Raw genomic sequence first — 21,934 nt, forward strand, 5'->3', positions numbered from 1 at the left:
GTTGGTCTGTACTCGGGGTGTATTCACTCATCATCTTCATATATTACGCCCTGTGGCTATCCCATCATGCTCTGCTCCTCTCTGTCTGCCTTCCACAGTTGAGGTCAGCAGGTGCCGGGGTGATTCAGGAGCTGTTTCCTCGAGTTTCATGCGTGGGGACTTTAGATATCTCTGATAATGGTAAGAACCCACAAGGGATGCACTTACAGGGGTTGTTGTATGTGTGTTGGGTAGCTGTAAATTGTATAGACTACGCCATTATTGTTTTGACTTGTTTTGACCAGTCTCAGTCACTAGAGCCTGGCTGATTTATCGGTGGGCCAGTACTGTTGGTTGATATTGGTTATTCCCTGATCTATCTGTCTGCATTTTATAACAACCAGTAAATGAAAATGTAAGTAGAGCTGGGAGAAGCACCCTTCAGCTGTGAGTGTTGACATCGGGTAGTTTGAGGTGAATCTGCAGCTTCACTGTTGGCAGCACTTGTACTTGAAATGCCACAAACACAACAACCAGAGGCCTGCAATATGAAGAGAGTTCATCATACCCAGGGTGTCTTACTGTTATCTGTACTCACTTACCCTCCCTGTGGCGATCAGAATAAGTGGTCACACGGAGCTGGTTATCAGCTCGCTAACTAAACCCCTGCATGTTCACAGGCTGGCGTTGGCATCTTCTGACCAATCCTAGTGATGGAAAAGTGTTCTGGCAACAAAGTAGCTGTTTTTACAAAGAAAAATGAAAGTATGGGAAAATATGAAAAGGTTAAGTGTATAAAAGAGACACGGTAGTGTTTGTGAGAGGCGCTATAGAGTAATACATACATGATCTTAGTTGAATCAAAAACACCAAAAGCTAATCTATTAAGGAGGCGGTTGGGATGGTGGAGGGATCTACAGTGGGGCAAAAAAGTATTTAGTCAGCCACCGATTGTGCAAGTTCCCCCACTTAAAATGATGACAGAGGTCAGTAATTTGCACCAGAGGTACACTTCAACTGTGAGAGACAGAATGTGAAAAAAAAATCCATGAATTCACATGGTAGGATTTGTAAAGAATTTATTCGTAAATCAGGGTGGAAAATAAGTATTTGGTCAATAACAAAAATACAACTCAATACTTTGTAACATAACCTTTGTTGGCAATAACAGAGGTCAAACGTTTACTATAGGTCTTTACCAGGTTTGCACACACAGTAGCTGGTATTTTGGCCCATTCCTCCATGCAGATCTTCTCAAGAGCAGTGATGTTTTGGGGCTGTCGCCGAGCAACACGGACTTTCAACTCCCGCCACAGATTTTCTATGGGGTTGAGGTCTGGAGACTGGCTAGGCCACTCCAGGACTTTCAAATGCTTCTTACGGAGCCACTCCTTTGTTGCCCGGGCGGTGTGTTTTGGATCATTGTCATGTTGGAAGACCCAGCCTCGTTTCATCTTCAAAGTTCTCACTGATGGAAGGAGGTTTTGGCTCAAAATCTCACGATACTTGGCCCCATTCATTCTGTCCTTAACACGGATCAGTCGTCCTGTCCCCTTGGCAGAAAAACAGCCCCATAGCATGATGTTTCCACCCCCATGCTTCACAGTAGGTATGGTGTTCTTGGGATGCAACTCAGTATTCTTCTTCCTCCAAACACGACGAGTTGAGTTTATACCAAAAAGTTCTACTTTGGTTTCATCTGACCACATGACATTCTCCCAATCCTCTGCTGTATCATCCATGTGCTCTCTGGCAAACTTCAGACGGGCCTGGACATGCACTGGCTTCAGCAGCGGAACACGTGTGGCACTGCGGGATTTGATTCCCTGCCGTTGTAGTGTGTTACTGATGGTGACCTTTGTTACTTTGGTCCCAGCTCTCTGCAGGTCATTCACCAGGTCCCCCCGTGTGGTTCTGGGATCTTTGCTCACCGTTCTCATGATCATTTTGACCCCACAGGATGAGATCTTGCGTGGAGCCCCAGATCGAGGGAGATTATTAGTGGTCTTGTATGTCTTCCATTTTCTGATGATTGCTCCCACAGTTGATTTTTTCACACCAAGCTGCTTGCCTATTGTAGATTCACTCTTCCCAGTCTGGTGCAGGTCTACAATTCTTTTCCTGGTGTCCTTCGAAAGCTCTTTGGTCTTGGCCATGGCGGAGTTTGGAGTCTGACTGGTTGAGGCTGTGGACAGGTGTCTTTTATACAGATGATGAGGTCAAACAGGTGCCATTCATACAGGTAACGAGTGGGGGACAGAAAAGCTTCTTACAGAAGACGTTACAGGTCTGTGAGAGCCAGGGATTTTCCTTGTTTGAGGTGACCAAATACTTATTTTCCACCCTGATTTACGAATAAATTCTTTACAAATCCTACCATGTGAATTCATGGATTTTTTTTTCACATTCTGTCTCTCACAGTTGAAGTGTACCTCTGGTGCAAATTACTGACCTCTGTCATCATTTTAAGTGGGGGAACTTGCACAATCGGTGGCTGACTAAATACTTTTTTGCCCCACTGTATGTCAACAAACCGTTTTGTTTTATCTTATCAGCACAGTAATAGCACTGGGTTATGATGGCTGCCCTGCACACCCACATGAATGCGATTAGAATTTACTAGTCAGCTGCATCACTGATAAAACGAGAATGAGATTTTGAAGCATGAATAAAGAAGCTGATTCCAGTCCCCTTATCTGTGTGAGTTTAGTGGCTGAACTAATGTATTTCTTCATAGTTCAACGATGATGTAATCATTCATGGCGACACCAGATTTTTGCCTTTACATTCAAGACCTGATTACCAGCTGGGCATAGTGAACAAAGACCTGCTGCATCATACCACTGATGATGCAAATGTATGTGTGAATTTGAATCACTGTGTTAACATACCAACAAAGGCATGTTTTGATTCTTGCCTAATCTTAGTCCTGTTTGTGGGAGTTATCGAAATCTCTTTTAAAGACCATTATTTGTGCAGTCCAATTAAATTGTCTTTAAATAAATACCATAAACTACTTAAGTGGGAATTTTTAGGCATCAGGATACATGATGCCTAAAAATGCTATTGATTGTGTTGACTAGAATTACTGCAAAGTGTAGTTCTGGTCATGATGCATGTCCATATTTAGTTTGATATATTTTCAAATTTTACAGGACTGTTCTTCACCTTGAAGTTTCAGTAAAAAATCTGACACTTAACCAATGAATCCTGTGACGTTGTAATGGGTAAAAACTAGAACTAAAAATATATATTGGACTGTTTTTACCACCTACCCTGCTGACCGCTGACCAGCTCGTTTCCCAAACAGCCAGTAATCTAGTTATAGTATTATAACAGAGACGCTAATAATACCTGAAACATTAGCTGCACCCTCCCTCCTCGAATGTGTCACAGCGAGCTTTCGTAAAATGAATGCACTTCACTGTGAGCGCTGGAGGTTATTTAACCCGCAGATATTTTTGATCCCTGAATGAGGCATTTTACTCTGAAATATCTTGCCGTGGTAACCGCTTTCATTTAGCAGCATCCTCTATCCTTGAGCTTTTGAAAAGGTGAGTGGGTGTGAGAAGGAGGAGGTTTAATTGGGAGTATTTTGGAATTTCAGTGGGCAGTGAGATTTTGTTCCAAAATGGACTATGAGAGAGAGAGAGAGAGGGGAAAAATGGAGCTTTGAGGGCCAGAAATGTTAGCACCTGGCTCAGTAAATCATGAGTCACTGGTATAACGGCCCAGTAATACTCAAGTTTATGTAATAAAATACGACTTGTTCAGTTTTTTATACCAGTTAATGGATTGCCTATTTATGGTCCAGAATAACTTGAAGTTTCAGGCGTGTTTCTACTTTTTTATTGGCACGTACTAGGATGTAATTAAAGGTCTACTTTGAATGAGTTTTCACATAAGCTCCACTGAGCACTGCTGGCGTTGCGCTCGTACTCCAATGATGTGTGTCGTCTTCTGTTTGTGTGTGTAGGTTTGGATGCTGACTTGCTGGCTGTCATCCCAGCGTTCTCCCGGCATCCCTCCCTCAAACACCTGATGCTGGGGAAGAACTTCAACATCAAGGGCAGGTATGGACCGCGCGGGGGGAAGCAGGGAAGCAGCTGTGTGCAGATGGTTTGTGGAGATGATGCAGATGATGAATGCTTTCCCTCTTGTTTCTGCCTCCTCAGGGTGCTGGATGAAATTCTGCAGAAACTAGTTCATTTGGTGCAAGAAGAAGAGTGTGTGAGTTTGATTATGTAACATATTGTGCGTGCACAAATTCTCTGTGGTGTCATGCTCAGATGCACGCCCACGCGGACCTCCGAGATTTGTCACTGCACGCACAAACCCTCGCTTGTCACAGTTTAATTCTTGTATCCTCATTCGTGCGCTCTTAAGCTCCATCTCCCACCTGCCACACGCGCAAGGTATAAACATGTACACGAGCCACGCTGTCTACGAGCCAGACGAATGACTCATTTGGTCTCAGTTTGTACGCGGGGCTCCCGAGGCTCTCTCTGCTGCGCAAATTCAGCATGACAAGTAGCTTACTCAATTATTTACCACTGTTGATGGTGATAGTTCACAACGATGCTCCAGAGGTGAACATGGACTGATGCTTGTATGAAAGCGCACCAACACTGGCACAGGCGGTTGTAAATGTGCACATTTAAAGGAATTACACAGGCACTTCATCAGAGGTCAGCCGTAGTCAGCTCACACATTAAGTGTTGAAAACACAAGCATCGAAACAATCTGTGAGTGTCCCCTGCAGACTGTTGGCATTAGTGTTAGTACCATGTTAACGCTCTAGTATGAGTCATAAAAGGCTTCTAGCCTCAAACGTGAGAAAAAAGAGAACTCTCAACAGACTAAATGAAATGAAGATGATCCAGAATGCATAAGACTGCCATCATTAGGGATAAGGAAACAGTTTGTTTCATAGTCTGTATACCAGGAGTGTGGATTTTAAAGGAATCGGTCAACATGTGATTGAAGTGCAGATTTTCAGCTTTAATTCAAGGGGTTTAACAAAAGTGTAGCATAAACTGTTTTGGAACTGCAGCAATTTTTATACACAGTCCTCCATTTTTGCTCAAACCTAACTGGACAATTGCCCAACATCAAGTCAGGAACAGTCCCACAGAGGTAGGAGTGTCACTGTCAAGGTCTGCCATCAAGAATGGAAATGCAGACGGTTTACAAAAAGTGCAAACCACTGGTTACGCTCAAGAGCACGAAGACCCCACTAGACTCTGCCAGAAACCATCTAAGAGCGCCTGCACACTACTGGAAAAAAGTATTTGCATAGATGAAATTAAGATCAACCTGAACTTAAAAGATTGCAAGAGAAAAATATGGAGAAGGACCAAAAAAAACTTGATTTGTAGCATACAATATTGTCTGTCAAACATGGTGGAGGCAGTGTTATGGTATGGGCATACAGTGGAACTGGGTCACAAGTGAATTCTCAAATGTACAGGGCTAAACTCTCTGTTCAAAAAACTCAAATGCTGCAAAACTTGGACAGTGATTCGTACTGCAAAAGTACGATACTGGCACAAAAGCACACTGCAAAAGCAAACCAAACTCAAAGCAAGGAAATATTCATCTTGATTGTTTGATCTAAAATCCACTGTGCTGGTGTGCAGAGGCAATATTACAAATTCTACAAAAACGTATAAAACTAACTGGAACCTCATTCTTGTTTGTTTTAAGCTGTAAAAATGTAATCCATTTTCTCCTGTATTTAATTTTTTTTTTAACCCCCCCAAAAAACTGCTTGCTCCAGGTTTATGTTTACCATAGAGACATGAGAAAAGCATCGAGCTTCACATCTAACTCTTTCCTAGAAAAGTATTCTTCAAAATATTGTAGATGGTTGTTACAATCCTAGCCAGGTCCAGGAGAGTTAACCACAGGAGACTGTGCATGGCTGGAAATCTTTGTGTGCATAAGGAATATTTAAAAATGTGCTCATAGAGTCGTTTAAGCAGAGACAGGCAAAAACCTTCAGTAGAGCCCTTTTCAAACCTTTTTTTAACAGAAAATGTGTCCAATTTGTACATCAGCAACATCATTTAAAGGAGTGTTAACAATCAAATTAGTTCAGCGTGCATTTCAAAGTCCTAGCGAGTAAAACAGCAACACAACAATTAATAATGAATGAGGGTTTGAAATGAAAGCTGATCTGATTTTCAACGATGTTCTTTCATTATTGATTTTTTTTCCTAATTAAATTTCAACAGAAATTGTAATAATTAATGAACCTGATAAATCCACAGATTTCTTTTAGAGTATGGACGAAATTGGAAGTAATAACTTCTTGCTTTAGGTGGATGCTTCTTTTATTATTTAAACATGGGTGGTGCTTCCCTCTATAAAAAAATAAAAAATCTGATTTTCAAATATGCTTCCGTATTGGTTACTCCCTGCTCCCCTGGCTTCCTCCAGGCCCTGCAGTCCCTCTCGCTGGCTGACTCAAGGCTTCGGCAGCGGGGCACAGTGCTGGTCAACGCCCTGGGCTCCAACGCTTGCTTACGGAAGGTGGACCTGAGCGGCAACCTCCTGGAGGACTCTGGGGCCAAGATGCTCAGCAAAGCGCTGCAGATTAACACAACACTTAGGTGGGTGTGTGCGTTACAGCAGTAATGGACGATTAAGATGAAGAAAAGAGGGGATTTCAGTGCAGATCAGAGACCCTCATACGTAGGAGGGGCATGTCTGGAGAAGATGCTATAGAGAGCAGATTAAAGAAAGAAAATTAATATGTTAGGTTTAGGGAGGGGATACAGTGAAGTTTCTATGAACAGTGAGTTGAAGGTGGTGCTTCAAAGATGGGAGGGGGTGGAGTGGCATGTAGGAGATAAGAAGGCCCTTATCTCCTGGGTGGGTGGGGGGTATTAGGACCGGACCTAATACTGAGTAGCCTGAGGGATGTTACAAACTGGAGAGATGAATTAGTGGGAGGGGGGCCTTTCAGACAAAGCTTTTACAGCACCACCCTTAACAACACAGCGAATAACACTTCATGTTCGGAGGTATGTTTGACTTTAGAGTTGTGACAGCCTCCTTGAAGACTGGGGTTGTGGAGTGGGGGTGGAGTAGTACTGTATGTGTGTTGGGAAAGGTTGGATGTGAAAGTTACGAAGAGATCGGAGAGGGAGACCACCTAAAGAGATAGATCTGGTTTTTTGCTGATTGAATTTCTAGGGCAAACCAAGTCGGGGGGGATGGGGGGGGGGGGGGGGATTGAGGAGGAGGATGGATGAAAGGAAAGATGAGCTGAAAATGAGTGATGTATTAAAAACAGGAGCTCGTCGGTGTCGGGTGTAGGTGGAAATTCTGCTCTGCGAAATAACAGAAGCTCATTAGCGGCACGGCAGTTGTTCATGCATCTCTAATGTTGGGATACCATACACCTAGCTAAAAGAAAGCTCTGACGAATATCTTAATATTTATGTCTGTCCTGCGAGGTGAAAGAAGTACTGTCACTTTGATGTATCTGTGTGATATTTTAATGTGGATTAGGCACTTTAGAAAGCAACCGATCCTCTTCTCCTTTTCCCTCCTCTCGGTGCTGGTCTTACCCCATTTCCCGCTGCTTTAATCCGTCTCAGGAGTGTGACGTGGGATCGCAACAACACCACGGCGACAGGCTTCCAAGATGTGGCGAGAGCGTTGGAGCAGTAAGACGAACGCAACGCAGCACACCAACATCCTTTTGAAGAGGGCGGACGCACACACACTAACGCATCACTCACACACCCATATGAAAGGCAGATAACCATCTCTGCGTGATGTTTGCGATTACAGAATGTTTCATCATTCTCCTGACGTGTGTATCACTCAAATAAGTGTGGGCGTGAAGTTTGTACCCGCGCATCTCTGTCTGTGTGTACAAGGGTGTGTGGGTGTATTTGGGTATTAGGGAATTGCAGACAGCTGTTATAAGTGCCCCGGGCATTTCCTGTTTGTTCTTGTTAACATCAGTTTCTCCAGTTTATTATTGCCAGGGTAATGTTGTCTTTCTATCTGCCCCTCTTTGTCCTCCTTCGCTCTGCAACAAACAGCAACTTTACCTTGCAATACATGCCCCTGCCCCTCAGCGATGTCACCCAAGCGCACCGCAGCGCCCCAGAGAAGACCGACCAAGCCCTGACCAAGGTGAGGAGGACTTCTTTTCTTTAGCCTGTTAAATTTGCTGCACCATGTTGCAAGAAGATGGTTAATAAGAGCCTGATAATTAGAGTCACACTGAGGCGTGGGTCTGATGAATGGCTTTCATTTACTCGTGCGTTAGAAGTGATGATTAAATGTGAACGTTCCCAGAGATGATTATGTTGATGTCTGTATGATATGTTGTGACATGAGAATGACTTTTCTAATACTGCCAGAGTCCTTCTGAGAGTTAGGTTTGCAATCTGTGATAGAGATTCCAGATGTCTGTAACTGCTAACGTACTTCTGTCTGTGTCATATTCATATTGCATCCATGTATTACAGTTTCAGTTTAAAGGATTTAAAGACTTAATTGAATTCACTTTCATTTATATAGTTCCCCAAAAAGGTGATATTACGGTGCTTTATATTGTGAGTTAATATAGAGTGAGATCACAAAAGATCTGACAATTCCTTACAGCATGCACTTGGCGACTTGAGGGAGAAAGAACTCCCTTTTGATAAGAACAGACTTCCAATAGGCCAGACTCAGGGAGAGGCAGTCATCTGCTGCCACTTGTTTTCCTTTTGGGGGGGAGGGGGGACAAAACGCAACCTAATTGAGAGTGGAGACAGTTTATAACATAATAAGTAAGTTAGGTTTATTTATTAAGCGCTTTTCACAGACAATCGGTCACACAGCGCTGTACACAAATGGCAATAGTGGCACAGAAACACACAGGGAAAGAAAAAAACGGAAGTGACCAATGCTTGGTTTGTCATGGGAAGTCCTCCAGCAGTCTGCCTGGTAGCGGCATAATTAAGAAAAAAAAGGTTCATAGTCACCTGATTTAACTTTGGCTATAAGCTATGTCAAAAAAGCTCAAAAGTAGGGAAGGTGTATCTTTTCCGAATGCAAACTGGGAGCTCTAGCTCCAAAGGAGAGGAGCTTGATAGCTGAAAGCTCTATCTAACGTTTCTACTTTTAGAAACCCTAGGACATAAAAGTAAGCCTGCAGTCTGTGAGTGGGGTGTTCTGTTTGGGTAACAGGGTGCTATGAAGGTTTGCTCTCATGCTCTCAAATTAAAATCAGACTTGTCTTAGAATGCAAAACCTTGTCTAAAATATTTTTTTATTTTTTTTTAACTATTTTTTATTTTAAACTAAAATATAAAGAAAGCAGTAGTCACATCCATTCATTTTTTATCTTTTTTTATGCACGTGTGTTTGTTTTGTCTGCTGCCATGCTAGTTTTTTGTGTGTGTGTGTATTTGGAGCCAAAGGTGAATGTATTCAGACCAGAAGCATCATTAGCAAGCTGTTTCCATTGACCGAATGAATGAAAAGCACAGACCTGATGCCTATAAGTTAGCATTGTCATACTGAAAAAAAAAATACAAGAATGTAACCCATTATGACCAAAGAAGATATGGTGTGGATGGATGTGCCACACAGCAAGCCATGTTATGATGCAGATAATAGTTATTGCTTTGAATCAAGCTTAGAACATTTGTGTTGCTACCTTCTATATAACAGCTGATATGAGGCATTTTATATAAGAACCAATTTGGATTAACTCAGAGGCATTGACTTGGAGGCAACGCCAAGTGCCTACTTGAGGAAGTGCAGTCTTTGGAACTTGTGTTTGCTTCATTTTTTAGCCCTGGAGGTTCCTCCAGGAGGTCTTTAGGCAGAAACAACGCAAGAAAAAGCCCAGGCGGGCATCTTTGCTGCAGGGTGTAATGGTCACATTAAAAAATTCCAACAACGTTATTCAGTTAATTGTTAATTTATGCAATTTATTATACTGCTCTACGCTGGTCATTGCCAGCAACATTCAGAAGTGTTCTTTGAGATTGAGCTTGCTCTGTCACTCATGCCATATGCCAAAATGTCAAACTTTTTTAAAACTCTTCTGATGATTTATTTTCTTCCTCTCTCTGATTCTGAGTATCTGCTCTGCAGCATTTCTCTAAGTCTCTTGGCACTTCCTGTTACTTTGAAAAAGAGGGAAAAAAGCCAGAAAGTGACAGATCTCTTTTCGCAGACGTACAGTTTCTTGGCAGTGAGTTGCATGGTTGTCTTTGCAATTATGATGCGGTTGCTTCAAGTAAAGGCCACTTGAATTGTAGTTGGGGTTTTTTACTTGCCAGGGAACAAAGACATATTTAAAGTCCACCTGTGTTCCATGTTCCAAAGAAAATCAACACCCATTCAGAGTTTTCACTTTTTGAACAGCTGAGCACCAGTTGTCAGTTTGCATTGTGCTGCCGTCTGTCAATCCGGCACGTCGAGGCATACGTGTCAAGATTCTTATTTTGATTGTAGACTCAGTTTCTTGTATTTGTAACCGGAGAACTTTTTCAAGTTGCCAATCAAAGTATGAAACTAACTGACAGCAACACAACAGCCGATGTCAAAGAAAATAAAAAGACAGGCAGTGTACATACAGCAAATGTGGCCTTTCTTAGCAGCTGTGTCTTTTTGTGTGGATGCTCATCCTAATAAAATCCATTAAACAAATCCTCATAAAGTGTGGCTGCTAATGGTGCTAAGCAGGAGAGTTGGCCGTAATTAAACATTAATCATTGTAGCTGCTGAAATGGTTATTTTGCTTCAGTATCACTGCTAAATAAAATGCTACTCATCAGCTAGCTTGTAAGCTGCAGGTAGCAAAACAAACCCGTGTACATTGCATGTCAAACACTATTTCCGTGACAGCTCGGTTTTCAGTCAATAGCAAATCCGTCTTCCCCCGAGGCTTGTGACTGAAGGTGCATTTCTGATACGGCTCGACAAAGCTAACACATTACTATGTGTATATATCTGTAGGATTTCTGACTGTTAAGTTGCCTGCAGATTTTCTGGTTCTAATCAAACACGGTTCCCTAAGGAGAGCTTTTAATTTAATTTGAGGCTTTATTAGCTTGGACAATGTGTGTGAGCCTTCAGAGTCCCTGCGCAATTCTTTATTCAATCTTTCTTTACATATGCTAAGATGATGATGCAGTCAACGAATCCACCTGCTGAGTCAAGAAAACAGATTAAAGACATCCCGTTTTTTTTTTTTCTCAGGATTAAACCTCTCTCTCTAGTCTCCTTATTACCATGCAAATGGGTTCGTCTCCTGTCTCCCGCACACTGCACTTTGTAAACACCTGTCATCACCACTCCTCTTCCTCCCTGTTTGTTTTGTGTGTGTGTGTGTGTGTGTGTGTGTGTGTGTGTGTGTGTGTGTGTGTGTGTGTGTGTGTGTGTGACAGATCCAGCGCGCCCTGCTAAGGAACAACCAGACTCAGCGTTTCTCTCAGAAACAGGCTCTCAGGCTGCACCAAGGCCTCGTCACCAGCACTGCTGAACAGGTGTGTGGAATAAGTCACTTCTTTTTTTCTCTTTTTAATAGTACGCCGAAGGGCTGTTTGGGTCTAATTGTATGCCTCCAATTTTGCACATGTGTATGTGTGCAGGTGATGGAGCGTCTGTGTGTACGGGTGCAGCAGCAGGTTTGTGTCCTGAAAGGCTGCGAGGAAGGAGAGGAGGTCCAGACGGCTAGACAGCTCCTCAAAGAAGCAAGGAACTCGAGAGCTGTGAGTGTGTTATAAGTGTGTGTGTATGTGTGTGTGTGGCTACGTATTTTAATCTTGGACTCTTCCACATGTACTTTAGAGTCTTGAACCAGCATTCATTTCTTTATAGTTGGTGAAGCAACTTAACACTCATATTATAAAAAAGACGCCTATCTCAAGGGATGAGCCATCGTTCCGTCTATACTTAACACACAACTTAGCAAAAAACCTGTTTTAAACTATATCTTTAGACATTTTGTTGCTAAAAGCCTTTCACAAGAACACATCATTTATTCCCATTTCTTTAGTAAAGTCTGTGAAAAATGCCAAATATGACACATTTAATATTTTTTGCACCAACAAGGTGATTCCCTAAAGAAGTACCGTATTCGTCCAAAACGTAGCATATCCCAGCATGGTGTGCATGTTCTTAGAAAAAGCAAAAGACGTAAAGAATGATCTACAACAGATGAATGCCATCTGAAAGTCACATCTTAAAGTAACAGGGATAAAATCCAGCAAAGATCTGACAAAACCTGAGCGATGCATCTGGTCCTTCAGCTGATCATACTGCTGTAGTCTAAATCTCAGGAAGGATAACTGGGAGAAAAAGGCTGACTTAAGGCAAATTATACAAGAACTGGACTGATAATTTGTGTCAACAGTTCTTATGGAGAGATGAATCCAAAGAATGTCAGAAGAGAGCTCCAACAGTGAGTGTCTACAGCCATTTGTAAAACAGGGTGTAGGCTCAGTCCTGGTTTGGGGCTGCATTTTAGCCAGTGGTGTTGCAGATCTTGTCAAAATTGATGGAATTATAAATTGATGGAATTATAAATCTAGAAATGTATCTGCCAATCCAGTAAAAGCATACCATGATAGAAAAACACTGGATTGTTCCCCGGAGCCCAGACATCAACACTACTGAAGTACTGTGGTATTGTATTGACAGAGAACAGAACAGAAGGCAGCTAACATCCAAAGAAGAGCTTTGAATGTGCTTCAAGAAGCCTGGAGAACTATTTCTGAGGACTACTTAAAGAAATTACAAAAACAGCTGCCTTGGAGAGTTCAGGGTTTGTTGAAGAATAAAGGTGGCCACTTCATTATCGACTTTAAAGCTCATTAGAATTGTACAAAGTCTGCTTTTACCTTATATGATGTATTTCCATAAGTAGCAAAATGTTAAAAATGAGAGTTGATTAAAAACTTTCACATAGTGCTGCAGCATTGTATGATTCAGAGTTCTGGGTATTGGTGGACCTCCCAGGTCATCCACACTTTTGCTCAGCCGTCTTCCTCTGCAACAGCTTACTTTTAACTGGCTGCCCCATGAAAAATGGAGGCAGGACAAGCAGTAGCTGGAAATTTCATGGTGAGCTGTGACCATATTAGGGATATTACCCCCTTACATCATAAAAATCCCACAATGGTAAGAACTGTTCAAAGCCAAGCATCTAGTTAATGAATGTGTGCCAGTTCAGTTTATTGCAGTGGGAAATATTGTACCTTCACTACATTTACCTAACTGCTGTAGTGACCAATTAGTTTGCAGTTTAGGATTATCCACTTCTAAGAAGGCATTTCTTTTTTCCCTGGAGAAACTTTACAGAGCCTAACTGCATCACAGTGCACTGATGCAAAGACATATTTAGCAGCCTCCTTATAGTCATTCGTGCATTAAAATACAAGAGCTGAAGCTTATGGTCTGAACAGGAAAACACCAATAAAAGTAAAACGAAAGGGCTGCAAAAACCATTAAAACTGGAATTATGCAAATGTTTATTACACAGTATTACCCAGAGCACGACGTCAGAACCAACCGTAAGATGTTCTGTGACCATATAAACGTGCATTAATGCAGCTGTAAATGCTGCTATTTAAAACCTTTTTTTAGGGTTCACTCAGTATTTTATAACCCAAACCTGCACAGCAAAATACAGCCTGGCCAAACAAACACATAGAGAATAAAGATTATGAGGGTTTGTTTTGTTTTTTTTTAACACAGACCGACGCTAGGCTGGTGCAGCCATTTTGAATCGATAACGGCTTCTGTAGTGTGGGAGATTATAATCCAGCATCCATAAATCCGTACAATGCTTTAGCCACATGAGCTGCAGGCACTGCAGTGTAGCTTGACCAAACTGAATGCTAGAATCCAAATGAGAAGTATGTTTGTGCTGAACGCCAATCAAGTATTAATAGCCTGATTATCAATACACATATCCTGCTGCAGCAGCAAATAAACATAGCATGTTCTGCATTGAGCTTAATGTATGTGCCCTGCAAACAGAGCAAGAACAAGATGAAAAACACAGCTTTGCAGCACAGTTTGTTTCGTGCTGCTCACTTCTTCAAATACACAAATATCCTTCACCGATCACCAGTAGTAGACCTGCACTCTTCGACACCTACACCAACACATACACTGGAGACACGCGGGGGGAGCAGTGCTTTCTATTTTCTTCTAAAGGAAAGGCGTGAACAGGATTGTAAGTGATAAATGGATTGTTGCATTCCAAATACAATTTAACAGGAAGGAAGAAAATGTAAATAAGCACGTTCTCCCTGCTTTTTACTTTAAAGCAATACGCAAACATTTAATAAATGGTTCTGGACACTGTCGAGCATAATGTACATTCTTCATGCTTATTTATACACAACACTTGTCAACAGTTTTACAATTTATATGGAGCTGTATTTCATAGTGTTTGTTAGGGATGCACTTAAAATTCTACACCCAGAGCTGCTCAGAGGTTGCACGAATGCAGGCATAAGAAGAAAGAGATTGCACTCAAAGAAAGGTATATTGAGATCCTTATCTAAAACCTTATTATGTCTTAACCCTCCTGTTATGTTGGTTTCCAGGAACACCAATTATGCTCCTGGGTTAATTTAACCCGGGGCAAATTTACTCATCCAAAAATGTCAGAAACACTGGCATTGATTATTTTACAATTTTCTTTTATAATTTAGATTTTTTTCATTTTCTGTAGTGATGCAGATGACATGTGACATCTCTTCTGTTCTGGGTCAATCTGACCTGCAACATAACAGGAGGGTTAAAGCAAGCAGACCCGTTTTATTTTTCTGTCAGATGTGACTGACGAGTGTATAAGTGCAGCTTTTATGTCCTAGTGACGTGAACTAAAAAGTCATTTATGCTTCAGACTAATCAAACGGCTGATAAAGATGGTTGTCGAGTCACAAATCATGCGTCTAGAAAGATGATGCATCATTCATGTTGGTTTTTTTAAACCAATATTTTTAATTATTTTGTTTTGGTTATTGTTTATTTCCTGATTTTATTACAGAGAGGCAAAGAGACACAGTGAGTTGTTTTGGGGTTTTTTTGTCTGTCCTGTCTGGCAGTGTAGAAATCAGAGTTTTTGTCTGGAGGCTAAACAACATGCCCAACATATTGATTTTCCAAAGTGGACCTTTATGGCTTTTGTTATACTGGTTTACTTCATAGTTGTACTTTAGGATTTTTTTGATCTTAAGTCATTACAATCAGAACGGTGTAGACCAGGGGATAGAAAAGAAGAAAGAAAGAGAAGTTGTGGAGAAAGTTAGCAGAAGGTGAGGGAGAGAAAAGAAGAAGAAGAGGGACAGAGAGAGGCAGAGAGAGAGAGAAGAAACACTGAGAATCTGCTTGAACATCTGCTGAAAAAAACCAAGCAAAACGAAAACAACAGCATGCATTTGTGAGTACCTGTTTGGACACTTGTGTGTGTGAAGACGCTTGCGTTCATAAGGTTCCATTTAAGTGTCTAAGAATTATTATTATTATATTATAATAATTATTATGGTAAATGGACTTTCACATTTACCATAATAGCACTCAAAGCACTCAAAGCAGTCATTATAGGATCTGCCTTACAATATAAAGCACCTTGAGGCGACTGATGTTGTGATTTGGCGCTGTATAAATAAAATTGATACGGAATTAATAGTGGGTGTGGAAGCCACAGAGACCTGGGCCCCAGACATCTAGAGCCCCCCCCCCCCCGACGAGAGCTCGAGGAGGACGACCGCAGGGACAATGACGGCACCCATCTAGAAAAGAGGTGAGGAGGGTCTCAGATGGCGGTCACTCAGCAGCCATAGTGTAGAAGCCACAGGGGGCTGCAGCGACAAGGCTCCACCAGCAGCCAGCTGTGCCAGAGCAGACCGAGCCCAAGGGCCCAAAAACCAGAGAGTCCCCCGCCCCCAGCAGTGGCCTGAGAAGCCAGGCCCCCCCAGCAGCCGCCCTGAGTGAGCCACTACACACCCGAGCACCCAGCCCCAGCCCCAGAGAACCACCAACACATCAGCGGGTGGGGGCACCAGCCACCAGCAGGGAATGTGATGGGGGAAAATAGGCCGCCACAACTGGGTGGGCCTGAGATGCTCTGAGAGAGGTGGAGTCTAAGACCTGACCTGACACACAGACATAAGACAAACAGGCACACACAGACACAAGCATCCATTCCCACCCTCATGCACACATATACAAATACTCCGCACTCGCCCAACATGGAGACACAGAAATGAACGCTGTACACACTCTCACACTCCCCATACACCCTCTATACTCCCAGGTCCAGGCACCAACACACCCAGACCCAGGAGATGGTTCCCTTTACTCTGCGGTGGAGACAAGCAGACCGCATTGAACCTGCAGCAGCAGGGAAGCCCACCAGTCCAGAGCCTGACCAGGCGGCCAGCTCCTCCTCCTGGCCCATTGACGGCAAACAGAGAATGGGGATGTGAAAAGACCCCATACCTCCCTCCACTTGCAGTGTTGATGCGTGCTGATCTAAAGTGCATTTAAATAGGGGAGGGGCATGGCACCAACAACCCTCTGAAAGATAACAGCTCGGCCCCTCCCAAGACCCTCAATGTCTACATGCAATTTAAAATTGAGAGGTGGGCAGCAGCACCACAGATGAGGCTGAATAAACAGACTGTTCTCTGGATGCCGTAGTGAGGAGTTAAAGTGAAGGGTTGCCTGTTTCACTCACAGAAAAAAGGAAAACAGTGGCTGGAGACTACGGCACAAACAAAATTATTGCCAGTGTGTGCAGTGAACGCGCCATCTCAATGCCTTTGAAATAGTCAGTTGCCATCTTCAAAACAACTTCATTGCGTTGAGACTATATTGGAGCAGCAATAAGATAAAGTCAATCTGCTATCAATTTGTGATCAAAGGGTTAAGTTGGCAATTAAATCTGTTGCCATTTGTGGCAAATCTGTTACCGTCCATAGAAACTGACATTAAACGATGGTAACTCACAGAAGGAGGTGCACGCTCAGTCTCTGAGCGACAAGTCGGTCACCACAACTACGTGCATTCAGTAGCAAGAAAATTCTGTTCAGTCACTCGGCAACCAGAGATTTTTTTACTCTTGTTGCAAGAGGATGCTTTTTTCATCTAGCGTGACTGAACCATCTCAAAACTAAGGCAAATAAAACAGTTTGTGAAAAGCTCACGGCAAGACAGTTCACAAATATATCACCAACTGAAGTAAAGATTGCAAATTTTTCTTCGTTGTAATCATCAGTAGAAAAATTGAGGCCACTGTTTCTTCCGTTATTCGAGCTGCAGAATTGACTTTTATATCAAAATAATGTGCAAGTAAACCAAAACTCATTCTGGATTAAGCCATGTTCATTAACATTAAAAAGCCAATGTGACAAAGCAAATCTTTTCATTCCATGTGTTATTTTTCTTTAGTATGTGCTTTTACTTTAACCAGTTTTTAATGTAGGTGGATGTGTTTTCATTGTATTATTGCTACTTTCACTGAACGTGTGTGTGTTGTGTGTTCATCAGCTGTATCCATCTCTGTGTGAGCTGGCCCACGTGTTGTCAGTGGATGGACCTGTTAAACAGCGCCTGGACACTCTGGCAGGAGAGCTGGCCAAGGCTGCAGACAAAGAACTGCAGGTAGCCTGGGGATGGGTTTGAACCGTGGCCTTGGTTGTAATCGCTGAAACATTCCTTCGCTGATGCATTGGTATTTTAAACAGTAGTGGAGCGCTAGTTGCATTTAAATTGCCCATTAATGCCGTGTGAATGTGTGTGCAGTGCAGGTATGCTGACTTCAAAAGAAATTCACAGGGAGGGAACACTCGAACATTTTTTTTGTTCCATTTTGGTCTCATTGGGATTCAGCACCACAGCAAAGGCAAATGATAAAAAGCAGCACGCACCCCGAGGAGAAATATGGCATACTTTGTATTGAATTTCAACTTACTTGAGCATAATTTACATCTTTGTTTATGCTGCCTAATTTTGTTATTATGCTAGACGCTGCATTTGTAATTTGCATTTGTTAAGATCAATTAAAAAAAACAACAAAAGAGCCAAAAATGCAGGTTTAGATAGTTGAGGTGTGTTTTTGTCCAAATGTCTGATAAACAGAACATCTTGAAGAGACAAATGGATTATATGAATTATTAATACAAAGGCATTTTGGGCATATAAATACGTATTTATAGCTAATCCATCAGCTGTAGGCGACATATATATATATGTAATGATACATGTCTTGGGACACTTCTACTCTAGGTGGTTGTGGACTCCATGGTGTCCCTTTGCCGTGAGTTGTGCCCCATGTCCTGCTCAGCAGCTGAGAGACTGAGTCCACCTTTGTCGTCCATCTCTGAACAAGTTTCTATCCCTCGCTCCGCCATCCGCAACGCCCTGATGGAGAGGGCGGCAGAGGACATCAACAGAGCTCTGGAGTAAGAAAGAGAGTGGTTTAAAAAGTTCTAGAGAGGCAAAGAACTTCTGATTGAACTGTTATTCCTTTCTCTATCCCAGAGAAGTGAAGCTGTCTGTGGTCTCCTATCTGACCAACTCCATAGTTGATCAGATTCTACAAGAGCTCTACACCACCCATAAAACCCTGGTACTGGTAATATCACTTTACTGCATGCCTTCTTGTAGATTCTAGAAAAAAATGTTATTTGAATGTAAAGCTGGAATCTGTTTTGTACTAAGATATAGTTAAATTTATAATATGACTAATTGAAAAAAAAAAAAACAACCAAAATGATCTGCGTTTGTCTGAACTGTGCAAATAACAGGAAAAGCTCACCTCAGTTTCTTTTCTTTTTTACCACACATGCATAAAACATTACAGATTTCACTTTAGCTTTGTGTTATTTGAAGTTATATTCATAAAGAAAATTGTTTGCTGTGTTGGAAATTGCAGTCTATTAAATATGTCGCTGAAGGAAGGAGATGGTTATCTTGTAAAATTAGCATAAAAATTGAAAACAGGGCGAAACTGCCAACTTGGCTCTATTCAAGTAAAATAACTGTCAGGACACGTCATATGCTGGACTATTAAGCCTTTTTGTCTCCATCAAGCTGTAAGCAATAACATAGACTTATATTATATCCCCAAATATCCATTTGTTTTTTCTCTTTAATCAAAAAATTAAAGATAAAATGAATTTAATTTGTTATCCCAAAATGATTTTTTGTGGCTTGTGTACACTCTACACTTTATTAACTACACCTGTTTAACTTCCCCTTCATGCAAATGTCTAATCAACCTGTCAGCAGCAGTTCAGTGCGTTTATGCACTTAGATATGGTCGTGATAACCCACTAAAGTTCAAACCAAGCTTCAGAATCAGGGAGGGACTTTGAACTTGTCCCATTTGTTGGTGTTTTAGAAACTGTGGATCTACTGGGATTTTTCCCCTCATCATCATCTCTAGGGTTTATGGAGAATAGTCCAAAAAAGAGAAAATACCCAGTGAGCAGCAACTCTCTAGGCAAAAATGCCTGTTTGATAAGAGTTCAGAAGAAAACGGCCAGAGTGCTTTGAGCTGATGTGATGGCAACCGTACCTCGAATAACCCCTTGTTATAACCAAGTTATGCATAAAAGCACTTTTGTAGTATCATCCAGTAGATTATGAGTAATTGAGCTGAGGGTCTACAATACTTGTGTCACCACTTTGCAATATGTTTATCAATGCAAAGCAATTATAAAGCTCCTGTGCACCTCCAGTGAACAACAGTGAAATGTTCTCTATTGTGTGTTTCCATAGCAGCCCATTTAAAATAAACTTATAATAACAAATAAATACATCCTGGAAAAGTACCCATTATGTGCAAATATACATAGTGATGTCTAACCGAATTAAGAAAGTCCTCCTACGCTGTGGACATTCATTCATTATATTCCATATGATGCTTTCAAACATTAATATTGTTATGGATGTTGTCTTTCAGTGCTCCTGTAACTCTGGTATATTTATTGCACATCGCACACATGGTTGATAAAATAATAATCCTACCTCCAGCCGTACCAGTGTACAAGCACAGGATAGGAAATTTCTCAAGATCATATTGAAATATCAGCGAAGTTAAAATTGAAACTGAAATCATTTAGTTCAGACATGTTAATAAAAACTCTGAACTGTACAAGCGTAGTTTGGATAAATTCTTCTTCGTTATTCCAGGTGAACAGTAGCATACTAATGCGTGCAGTTATCTGAAGAAGACACCCTGGTTCGCATGTCATTAACATATACAATGAAGATATATAGGTATAGAGCTTTGTTCTTTAAAAAGAATATTGAGCTCAGAGGCCAGATAACAACTTTATTTAAGCTGGTTAAGGACATGATGAGACCCTCCGGGCTCTCCTCTCCATAAAATTAAATTGTTTCAAATGAAACCAGCAGAAAAGCAGGGAAAAAATTGACTCTTAGTAATAACACAGCCTCCCCTGCTCTGCTTGGCATTCAGTTCAACACGTCTGCTGTTACATCTCATTCTCCTTTCTCTCTTTTGGTGCAATGCCGGTTTGTCCTCTATCGTGCCTTACTCTGCTTTGATAATCAAGATATTGTATTTAATTCATATTCTTCATGGGCTTTACGAACGGTGGTAAAGTACTTTGTTTGTGAGCTTCTCAGGTACAAGGGCAGACATGCCTCTCCTCCCAGATAGCATTTAAGGATATATTTCCACATGTCATCACTGCGCGAGTGTGAGCGTCTGTGTCTATGCAATGATACGTGCCTTTGATGTGTGTGTTGCATCAGCTGCGGCAGGTGTCTCAGGCAAAGCGTTGGGACGATGTCGGGACGGGCAGACGCAATATCAGACAGTCCAGAATAGTCGAGTCTCTGGAATTCGCCGATGAGGACTTTGGTGTCAACCTGGGAATAGTAAGTGTGCGAGACACACGCTGACCTCATGTGCACACTTAACAAGAATGAGCTTCTTCATTTAAAAAGAAGCATGTCTGATTTCAAGGCATGGATATAATACTTAACTGACTGCACCTAAAATAAGTGTTAAGAACAAAACCAGTTTTCAGAGACAAAAGAAAGAGGAAGAAAAGTTACATTTGATTTGATGGTTTAGAAGAGCCAAAGCAAACAATGAAAAGATGTCCACCTTTGACCTGTATTTGAAAAGATTAATAAAGCATTCATTCTTCCAGATGTGCTATTGTTTTCCACAACACCAAAAATTGGGTTCATACCACATAAAAATCAACCAAATCTGGTGAAAGGTTCTCATCCCTCTCTGACTCCCTCAAATTGGGGGAGTCTGCATAAATGTAAGGTGTGATATATTTTTTTTAAATTCACCCTCATAATTTCATGACTCCCGGACAAACAGTGGGAGAAATATTTATTAGATCCTCTGCTGAATTTGTACATTTGCTCAATGGTAGTTTGTAGTTTCATTAAAGAAATCAACCAGAAATCCACTGAAAACACAAAAAAGTTCTAAATAAATTTTTAATGTCATTGAGATAAATAATGATTTGAAAGCAAAACATGGCTTAGTACTTGGGCTAGAAACCCTTGTTGTCAAACATAGCGGTAAGGTGCTTCTTGTAGTTGGTCACCAGGCTTGCACATATCTCAGAGGGATTTTATCCCACTCCTCTTAACAGAAACTCTAAATCCTGTAGGTTTCTTGGCTGCTGCCTGGCAACTCGACACTTCAGCTCCCTCAACAGGTTTTCTAAAGGGATGAGATCTGAGAATGGCCAGGCCACTCCATGACCTTAATGAGCTTCTTCTTTAACCACTCTTTTGTTGGCTTGGTGGTATGCTTTGGTTCATTGTAATGCTGGAAGATGCGTCACTAACCCATCTTCAGTGTTCTGTCTGAGGAAGGGAGGTTCTTGTTCGTCACTGCTGTGAAAAGTCCTATAACATTAGCAAATAAACAGCCCCAAACCATGTTTCCACCACCGTGCTTGACTGTGGT

General features: G+C 41.6%; 1 protein-coding gene across 8 annotated transcripts in view; it reads left to right on the plus strand.

Moving 5' to 3' along the window:
* Positions 1 to 21,934, plus strand: part of carmil3 (capping protein regulator and myosin 1 linker 3) — a 97,187-nt gene that overhangs the window by 60,604 nt on the left and 14,649 nt on the right. For 6 of the 8 annotated variants that reach the window (XM_085139876.1, XM_085139879.1, XM_085139877.1 and 3 more), the window contains exons 18-29: positions 99 to 180; positions 3,956 to 4,052; positions 4,155 to 4,209; positions 6,421 to 6,593; positions 7,587 to 7,655; positions 8,040 to 8,133; positions 11,391 to 11,489; positions 11,595 to 11,714; positions 17,512 to 17,625; positions 18,250 to 18,425; positions 18,505 to 18,598; positions 20,749 to 20,874. In XM_085139876.1, coding sequence (XP_084996002.1) covers positions 99 to 180; positions 3,956 to 4,052; positions 4,155 to 4,209; positions 6,421 to 6,593; positions 7,587 to 7,655; positions 8,040 to 8,133; positions 11,391 to 11,489; positions 11,595 to 11,714; positions 17,512 to 17,625; positions 18,250 to 18,425; positions 18,505 to 18,598; positions 20,749 to 20,874 — 1,299 coding nt within the window. The remainder of the gene's footprint in view (positions 1 to 98; positions 181 to 3,955; positions 4,053 to 4,154; positions 4,210 to 6,420; positions 6,594 to 7,586; positions 7,656 to 8,039; positions 8,134 to 11,390; positions 11,490 to 11,594; positions 11,715 to 17,511; positions 17,626 to 18,249; positions 18,426 to 18,504; positions 18,599 to 20,748; positions 20,875 to 21,934) is intronic. The other 2 variants (XM_085139878.1, XM_085139881.1) reach the window with 1 other exon arrangement.

This window comes from Neolamprologus multifasciatus, chromosome 18 (genome assembly GCF_963576455.1).
Source record: "Neolamprologus multifasciatus chromosome 18, fNeoMul1.2, whole genome shotgun sequence".
NCBI classification, from domain to species: Eukaryota; Metazoa; Chordata; class Actinopteri; order Cichliformes; family Cichlidae; genus Neolamprologus; species Neolamprologus multifasciatus.